Source organism: Podarcis bocagei (assembly GCF_964188305.1).
Source record: "Podarcis bocagei genome assembly, chromosome: 3".
In the NCBI taxonomy this organism is placed as follows: domain Eukaryota; kingdom Metazoa; phylum Chordata; class Lepidosauria; order Squamata; family Lacertidae; genus Podarcis; species Podarcis bocagei.
In genome coordinates, this window is record NC_138127.1 from 50,220,242 (window position 1) to 50,230,157 (window position 9,916).

The window sequence follows — 9,916 nt, forward strand, 5'->3', positions numbered from 1 at the left end:
CACTCCATAAGACGCACACACACATTTCCCCTTACTTTTTAGGAGGGAAAAAGTGAGTCTTATAGAGCAAAAAATATGGTAATTCATTGCAGGTACATTATTGGGTGTGTAGAAGAGTAAAAGGCCTGGAATCTTGTCTACAACTAACTGCCATTTATTTCCACAAGGCAAACTGAGCCATCCTCTTCAAAGCTGGTTGTTGTAACTTGCCTTTATATGTTTTCTCCCAGCCCCATTTTTTAATCTTTCCCTCATGTTCCACAATAATGGTTTTTGCTTCTGTCATTTGAGTGCTTCATTTATTGCTGTAGACATCAGTGGACGGTGTAAGGAAGCGGGGGCTGAGAGGAAAAAGCTAGTTTTTCATCTGCCAAATATAGAGGCTTTTAAGGAAAGTTGAAAAGTTTTTGATGAAAAATAGATCCACGGGGTTGTTCAGACTTATAAGGAGAAATGGAAACATTTGTGTGTGCAGAGCCACAAAGAATTCACTGGTCTATTGCTGTTTGTAATAGACATGATCCATGTGGACAAATGGTTGCCTGAATGAAAAAATGATATACATTTTTTCAGCAAGTATTAATTTGAGTGTATTTTTCACTGGTTGTATTGCTAACACATGTGGAATATAATGGCATTAGAATCCTGTTGTTTAATCATTCTGCGTATAGGCAAAATATTGGGATCACAGAAATTGGGAAAAATAAATCCTGACATTTAATAAAGCTAAGAGAATCAAATTGTAAAATGATTTTTAAATGCCCAAATTCAAGAAGCATTCATAGAATCATAGAGTTGGAAGGGACCCCAAGGGTCATCTAGTCCAACCCCCCTGCAATGCAGGAATCTCAGCTAAAGCATCCACCCAACCTGTGTTTAAAAACCTCCAAGGAACGTCTTGGCATTTGGCAGATCCAGGGTCGTTATTGTTGCTATTTAATTTCCTGGGATAGTTTGCTTTTATAGGTTTCTGCAAGATAGGGGACTATGGTGTAAGAGGGATCGCCTTATACACACCATGCAGAATTTAAGGCACCTCTGATTGTGTCCTCTCCTTACCTGCCTTTCCCCTAAACAATTTCTGTATTTATATCCTGCTTTTACCATGGCTATTCACAACATGAATTTAAAACAGGCAGGTAAAAAACGCACCAGTCAGTTATAAATATATAAAAAAAAGTTACTATGTTAAAAACAACACTGAATCAAAACAATTTAAAACCATTTAAAAAACTCGATGAGGAGAAAAAGTACAACCCCGCCACTTGAAAGAACCTGCTGCAACAGCTATCAGTTCTCCTTATAGGTGGGTTGGCTCCAGCCTTTTGATTGTTTTGGTTGCCCTCTTCTAAACTTTTTTTCCAGCTTTGCAATATAATATCCTCTTTGAGGAGTAGCAAGCAGATCTGTCCCCAGTATTCCAAGTGGGGTCTCTATCGGTTTGCAAAGCAGCTTTCATAACAACAGGGCTTCTACCTGCTTCCGACTTGCTTCCTGTCTTGCTTTGGTGTTCACTCTAGTTAATACCATTTGACAACCCTTTGAAGAGGACTTGGCTTTTGATTCTGCTACCTAGCTCAGAGCTCTGTATCCCAATGACAGTGCCTCGGGGCATTGTATGCCAATGCCACATTTACTTGGTTTCTGTTTGTCCTGATAAATGGTGTTGAATCCTGATTTCCCCCACCTATTGTACTTCAACAGTTCCTAACAAAGCTGCCAGATATTTCCCTAGCCAACACTCTTCTCAACACCCACCTTTCTATATTATTCCATAGAACCTTCCATAAAACTAAGTCACATGCCTTTTTTAATCCTTCCTCTTGCCCCCTTTTAACACTTTGCCCCATATTAACAATACCAAATCCCTCTTTTGCCACAGCTTTGCTATATTCCTTCCTTTATGAGTGACACATATTAGAAGTAGTCCCTGTGAGATATAAGTAGATATTCATGGAGCTATGGGGATGGGAAGTGTCTAAAACTGGTGTGGGGAACCTTTGGCACTCCAGATGTTGCTCAACTACAACTGTGGTCATCCCATTGGCCATCCTTGCTAGGGTCGATGGGAGTTGTAGTTCAGCAACATCTGAAAGCCTCATCAGAGTGATGGATGTGAACAGATGCCTTTCCTTTCTTCAGCTACTTCTCCTTTAAGCTCCTTTCCCACCCCTCCACTAGGGTTTGCTGCAGCAAAGGACCAAAGCAGATTCAGTCACAATTAATGGTAGTCATCTAGCAATGAAGCAATTGGCACACATCAAACCCTTTTTTTAAAGTATGTATTTCCTTTCGATTTTAAATTGTGCTTTCACAATTGGTTCCCAAAACGCTTTATGTTGGGCCTCAGTGGTAGAGGGCAAGGAGGGCAAGGATATGAAGACTGGGGATATGTGACAAATAGGGGAGGAGTAACTTTGACCGCAGGGATAGTCAGCAGTGCAAAGCAGCAGAACATCATCCACTTACAACCGGGAGTACTTCTTAGCTCACCTTTTTGACCTTCGTGAGAGAGTTGCCCTGAAAAATCTCACAGTTCCAAAGTCTGTATTTGCTGCCAAGATTTGTGGATCCACCCAATATAATGCGGCCTGCATAAATGGTTCTAATATGTAAGCTGGTGCTTAAGATAAAATCTAATTTGCGTGAGACAAGGCAGGTGGTGATTTTGAAAATCCAATACTGGAATATTCAAAACACATTATTGCCATATTGCAGGAAAGGCAGAAGACATCATTCAGTAATTTGGTAAATAAAACAATCAGCAAGTAATTTTAGCTTTGGAATTCCCGTGTCAAAGAAGATCAGATGAGTTTATATCTTGGAAATAGTGTCAGATTAGCAGCGTTCTTACCCTCTCTCCTTTAAAATGTCATTATCAAAATTGTAGTGTAGCATAGCCCTGATATCTATTTTTATCCCAATGGTTAGCATGTGAGCCGTCTAGATTTCATTTAATTTGCATGGTTTAGATACATTAAAATGACTATTTGTGGCTGTATTGCCTCCGGCTTTTTAAATCAGGGACACACACATTGCATATCCACTTCCCCTTTGGAGACACTTGGTAGCACCAGCCTTTTTCTTTTGTTGCATTAAGACCCGACATCATTAGATAATAATGGCAGATATATATTTCATTTAAGCCTTATAGCAGCTCTATAATGCAGGCCTGCCACAAGGAAGCGAGCACATTGTGCTCTTAAAATTCCTCCAACTGCAGTATCAGAACCGTTGATAATGAACCTCCAGAAATCAGATGTTTTGCCATTTAACTCATGCTTGCCAGTTGTTATTTTTTTAGCTTGCTTTGCCAATTACTTTTAGCAAAAGGCTATGTAATGGGCATTTTGATTAGGCTATAGAGAGTATAAAGTATTGTGCAAAACATGGCGAACATTTAAGTGTATTAGATCGCAATTCTATACAGTTACCTAGGAGTAAGTCGCACTGAACTGACATATGTAGGATTGCATTGTTAATAAATTAGATTTATTAAGAGGGTGGAATTGACATTCAGTGATATGTTACAATCCAAAATATAAGCTATACTAGCAATCATAAGTTTACCCAACATAGTAAAAATTCTCATTTAACACCAGAATTATTTATATTGATATAGCAGTGCAGATGAAGGGGAAGATAATTGATCTGATACTATGAAGGAATAAACACTGAAAATTGTTATAATCCTTAAAGTGTTTTAGAGTACAGTGGTACTTCGGTTTATGAACTTAATCCGTTCTGGAAGTTTGTTCTTAAACCGAAACCGTTCTTAAACCGTGACGTGCTTTCCCTAATGAGGCCTCCTGTCGCTGGTGCCCTTCCACTGTTCGGCTTCCATTCGTAGACCGAGGTAAAGTCCGCAAACCGGTTTTGCATAATTCGTAAACCGAATAGTTCGTAAATAGGGCTGTTCTTAAACCGAGGTACCACTGTAATTAGAGTAATTTACAGATAAATCTAATGGTTTACAATAAAATTTTATAGGATATGTTGATACATTGTGCCTTGCTTTTTTGTAACTAAGTCCATGGTGCATTTGATCCTAGTGTTACAGGATTTGACACTAGAATTATAAAATGCTTTTTATAAGTGAGGGAGCATTTAAGCTGCAATTCATATAAAGAAAAGAAAAGTACAATGAATCAGTATTTCCAAGCTGATATACATGAATGCATTCTAAGGCAACAGCTTACTTCAATGGCACTGTTCTTCTGAAGGCAGTCACGGAATCACCTGTTCTATATTTTTCAAGAATTATGACCTAATAAAAGTGATTCAACCATACTTTGGAAGATCTTTATAACTGAAACTGGGTATAATATAAGCAGGTTTTCTGTTCTGAAACATTAAAGTGCTAGTAGCCTTTTTTATTTGTTCTGTGACTGAACAACCGTATTGTTCTCTGGTTTATGGGAAAAAAATGTGTCACAGAACTCACTCATAAGGTAGTTATTTATTAGTCCCTGTCCTTGATAAAAGAAAACCTTTTATTTTATAGCTAGCTTGCTGAGTTTAATAACTCTTTTCAACCCATTATGAATGATACAGATTTGCCTTTAGTAAATAATAATAAAAAAATCTATAGTACAGTTGAACACCTCCTACCACTTCTGGGGCTTTGAAAATAAAAACCCCTACCATCTAGTAGTTAAATCCTGAATTAAACCATTTTACTTCTGAAAACTAGCTCTCTCTATATGCAGAGTTACATAGGGTCGAATCAAATTGTGCCCTCCTACTTGTGGAGTTACTTTTGATCCAGCAGGTACCTCCACTAATGGAAAAGGGGATGGCAAGTCCCCAGTGCTGCCTAAAAATCTTCTTCAGAGAGCTCGGGGACCCTGCCTACAGAGCAGTATGGAAGGTGGTGTAGAGGTTGCAAGGAGAAAGGAGGAATTGGCAAAAAAAAAAATCCTCTCCTCCTCTTCTCTTAGCAGAGGTGCCCATTGGATCAAAAGAGTACAATTGAATTTCAACCCCATAATTTCAATATAAGCTCTGAGAATAAAGGACACCTGCCACCTAATAAAGCTTCCGTGCATCTAGAAATGAGAGGAGGGCTGCAGCTTATTCATCTGGGTGGGCTGCCCACCTGCAAGCTCCATCCAAACAGAAACCCATGAAGACCTAGCTTGCTGCCAGAGGTATGGTATGATCCCAAGGGATCTTGTCCATTTGGGTCTTTGCCAGGCCCTCACCAACATTTCCATCCTGGGGTGGATCTACAAATTGAGGGGGGAGGGGAACCACTAAAAATATGTCAGAAATTAAATGGTTATAACAAAGGGGAGGGTGGCTATGTAAAAATCACATACCGTATTTTTCGCTCTATTGGACGCACCGGACCACAGGACGCACCTAGTTTTTACAGGGGAAAATCAAGGAAAAAAATATTATCCCTCCCCCCCAGCCCCAAAGAGCAACCGACAGGCTGCGTGCAGCCTGTCTGCTTCTCCCAGAGCTTCTTGGGGCTGCGGGGGAAGCCCGGGTTCCCCCACCAGCCCCAAAGAGCAAAGAAGCCAAGACAGGGCACGGGATCCATAGCCGCGCAACCTCTCCAGCCAGGAGCTAAACCTCTCCAGCGCGGCTAAAGAAGACAAGGCAGTGAGCGCGATCCATCCCACTCACTGCCCTGGCTTCCTCTTTAGCCTTGCGAAGTCTCCTCCCCCCCCCCCAGGCGCGCAAGTCTAAAGAGGAAGCCAAGGCAGCGAACGGGATGGATCGCGTTCCCTGCTCTGGCTTCCTCTTTAGCCTTGCGAAGTCTCCTTCCCCCCCCCCCGGCGCGCAAGTCTAAAGAGGAAGCCAAGGCAGCGAACGGGATGGATCGCGTTCCCTGCTCTGGCTTCCTCTTTAGCCTTGCGAAATCTCCTTCCCCCCCCCAGGCGCGCAAGTCTAAAGAGGAAGCCAAGGCAGCGAACGGGATGGATCGCGTTCCCTGCTCTGGCTTCCTCTTTAGCCTTGCGAAATCTCCTCCCCCCCCCAGGCGCGCAAGTCTAAAGAGGAAGCCAAGGCAGCGAACGGGATGGATCGCGTTCCCTGCTCTGGCTTCCTCTTTAGCCTTGCGAAATCTCCTCCCCCCCCCCAGGCGCGCAAGTCTAAAGAGGAAGCCAAGGCAGCGAACGGGATGGATCGCGTTCCCTGCTCTGGCTTCCTCTTTAGCCTTGCGAAATCTCCTCCCCCCCCCCCAGGCGCGCAAGTCTAAAGAGGAAGCCAAGGCAGCGAACGGGATGGATCGCGTTCCCTGCTCTGGCTTCCTCTTTAGCCTTGCGAAATCTCCTCCCCCCCCCCCCAGGCGCGCAAGTCTAAAGAGGAAGCCAAGGCAGCGAACGGGATGGATCGCGTTCCCTGCTCTGGCTTCCTCTTTAGCCTTGCGAAATCTCCTCCCCCCCCCCCAGGCGCGCAAGTCTAAAGAGGAAGCCAAGGCAGCGAACGGGATGGATCGCGTTCCCTGCCCTGGCTTCCTCTTTAGCCTTGCGAAGCCTCCCCCCCCCCCTGGAGAGGCGCGCAAGTCTAAAGAGGAAGCCAGAGCAGCGAACGGGATGGATCACGCTCGCTGCCCTGGCTTCCTCTTTAGCCTTGCGAAGCCTCCCCCGGCTGGAGAGGTTGTGCAAGGCTTTTCTAGAGAAGGGAGAAGGGACTGACTGGCGGTGTCAGTCCTTTCTCCCTCTCGGGGAAAAGCCCGCAAGAGCCGCGCGACGCTTGTGTGGGGCTCTTGAGGGCTTTTCCTGCCTGCCTCCCCCCTGCATTCGCTCCATAGGACGCACAGACTTTTCCGCTTGGTTTTTAAGACGGGAAAAGTGCGTCCTATGGTGCGAAAAGTACGGTAGAATATCTTTTTGCTCTCTGGTGCCATCTGGTGTTGCATGTTTATAACAAATTCAAAACATTGGTTTTTGTTTTTTTACTAATGTAGTGAAGTCCTTGATTATTGTAAAATAAAGGTAAAGGACCCCTGGATGGTTAAGTCCAGTCAAAGGTGACTATGGGGTTGCAATGCTCATCTCGCTTTCAGGGCGAGGGAGCAGGCGTTTGTCCACAGACAGCTTTCCGGGTCATGTGGACAGCATGACTAAACCGCTTCTGGCACAATGGAACACCGTGACGGAAACCAGAGCGCACGAAAACACCATTTACCTTCCCGCCACAGCGGTACCTATTTATCTACTTTTTATTTATTTATTTACAGTCCTCCGTGCGCCAGTAGCGGTTTAGTCATGCTGGCCACAAGACCCAGAAAACTGATTGTGGACAAACGCCTCGGCCTGAAAGTGAGATGAGTGCCACAACCCCATAGTTGCCTTTGACTGGACTTAACTGTCTAGGGGTCTTTTACCTTTTTACCTATTGTAAAATTCTTAGCAACATCGCTTAGAATCATAAGTGTCAACCAAGGGTCATCTCTTTCAACCTCCTGCAATGCAGGGATCCTGCCCACATCTGTCCCTGGGTTGGTTCAAACTACCAACCTTCTGATTAACAGCCAGATGCACTGACCTATTGCTCCACCTTTTTATGATAACTGCACTTCAAAAGGACCTGTTTCAAAGACATGCTAGTAAGGTGTGGTGCAGATGTGCTTGCTGATGTGTTGTATGTGTCCAGAAGCCATAAGATGCACACTTTTGCATTGTCTCTTTTCTGTATTGTTCTTTACCCATGCTGTAAAGTCTGCTCAAGTCGCCGCAGTATGGCATCATAATGGTCTAGTTTCACTAGACACGGGACTTGCTTACTCTAAACTTGATGCATATTCTATGCCACATAGGTATCATCCTTTTTCCTGCCCTTGGTTCTGGTTTGGCAGTATAAAGGAAAGTAGATTATGTAGCTAGCTAGGGCAAAAATCACTGGGATTTTCCAGTACAGACCCTATTAAAATTGGCTAAAGTTTTAAAAATGCAATGGATATGTTCTTACTCAGCTGTACTTTTCAGTGTGGCTCATTCAAGGAAACTTCCTGATAGATTTTGCACACCGGCATTATAAATTACTTTCAAGTCAGTGTGGTTTCTTGTTAGAGCAAGTTTGAGTTTAAATAAAGTGAGAGAATATAGTGTACTGCTTCATTAAGTACTGCTTAATTTGCTAATATATAGGGTTCATTTAATATTAAATCACATTGTACATTTGATAGGGGCGGGGGTTGTTCTATGACAAATCTACTGAAATTAATTTTCCAGTTACTGATGAAAATTTATACAGCAGAGTGTGGCTGGAATTAGTATTCTTATAGACTAATAATTTATGGAAACAGAAAATGACAAATCGACAGCGATAGATCTGAAAGTTTTGTGAGAAGGCTAAATTTAATCTTATATGTATGGTTGAATACACAAGATCTTGATGGGTTAAATGGTGGATAAAATTGTAATATTCATTGCATTGGAATGCTCTTAGAGGGTAAATGTAGCAATGCATTAAAGTAATTACTCCATGATCTTTAGCACGAGTGAGTTAAAGGTCATTTTTGTACTCCAAGTACATTATTAACTATTAAGGTTAATATGTATACTGATACTTTTGACTATTGAGGAAAAGGTTCTCTATATATTTTTAAACCAATGTAACATTTAGCTTCTTTTCTTTAAACAAACTAGAGAGGAAAATAGATACTTGTGCCTTGCTGATATTGTGATACTTCCCAAATGACTGGGATCTTAAAATTAATACAAGACTCAGTGTGTTCACAATAGCTAAACTATTTCTGTTTACTCATGGTATTTGACATACGTTAAGTCCAAGATACCGTGATGAGTAGAAAACTCTGAAAGGAGGATGTTTGTACATCCTTCAAAATAGGGAACTCAGATTGGCAGCCAGAATGATCACTTGCGTGCGAGCTATGAAATTGTAATTTGACACACACACCCCAAGGTGCTTTGATCACTTCCAAAATCTGAAATGAAAACTTCTTGGAAATCTTTTCTCAAAAAAGATAGCTAGAAGTGCACTCCAGCATTGGTGAGGTACTGTATTTCCCTGAAAAGGCTTAAATTTGGCACACATTGTCGAAGAGACCCTAATTAATAGATAAGACTGAAACTGTACATATTTGCACTTAAAAATTATAAGGTTGTGAACTGTATGTCGTAACAAGTCAGCATTCCAACACAACACAAGCTGCATATGAGCTGGAAGGTTGTGCTGTGAAATGAAATATTTAATTTTTGCTTCTTGGTGGCTGAAAATATGATTCTTTCTTTTAACAGTCATCAGACGCAGACAACCTGCTGGGATCACCCTAAAATGACCGAACTGTTCCAGTCATTAGGTAAGTGCACTTCTCCTTTGGTAAAACTAAGTCACAAAAAGTCTATCTGATAGCTGGTCAAAGTGTTTATTGCTAAATGTAGGATTTCACTGAATGTGCAGATAGGGGGTAATCCACAGTACATAAACATGTTATTGGTGCCGGTTACAGAATGAATGTCATGGGGGCATGGCATATTGTTTATTTACTAAGGCCTCATACGATGCCCATGAAAGGTCTTATCAAATATGGTGCTCTGTATTTTGCTACATGAAAGCTATAGGTTCCAGGCACAGACAGATTTTACTTGTACATTTCTATCCTGGAAGTTTTGGTAGAACTTTTTAAAATGTTTCACAGGTGTTGTCATCTTTTCCACTATTTTGACTGGAAACAGACCTTAAAATCAATTTAGCTTGATATAAAGTACTGCTTCCCTTCCCTTTTTTGTCTCGGGTGTGTGAGTGTTCATGCATGTGTGCACGTGTTTTAACTGACAACAAATTCATGACGATATGACATTGAACAAAATGGTTCCTTATAATACTCTTACATTTCTGCCCTTTGCCATTTTTTCAGCTGATTTGAACAACGTGCGCTTTTCTGCTTATCGCACAGCCATCAAAATCCGGAGGCTACAGAAGGCATTGTGCTGTAAGT

General features: G+C 42.0%; 1 protein-coding gene across 3 annotated transcripts in view; it reads left to right on the top strand.

Moving 5' to 3' along the window:
- Positions 1-9,916, top strand: part of LOC308582807 (utrophin-like) — a gene marked incomplete at its 3' end in the record, with an annotated part of 196,543 nt that overhangs the window by 131,834 nt on the left and 54,793 nt on the right. For all 3 annotated transcript variants that reach the window (XM_081186281.1, XM_081186282.1, XM_081186283.1), the window contains 2 exons: positions 9,216-9,277; positions 9,836-9,910. In XM_081186281.1, coding sequence (XP_081042407.1) covers positions 9,216-9,277; positions 9,836-9,910 — 137 coding nt within the window. The remainder of the gene's footprint in view (positions 1-9,215; positions 9,278-9,835; positions 9,911-9,916) is intronic.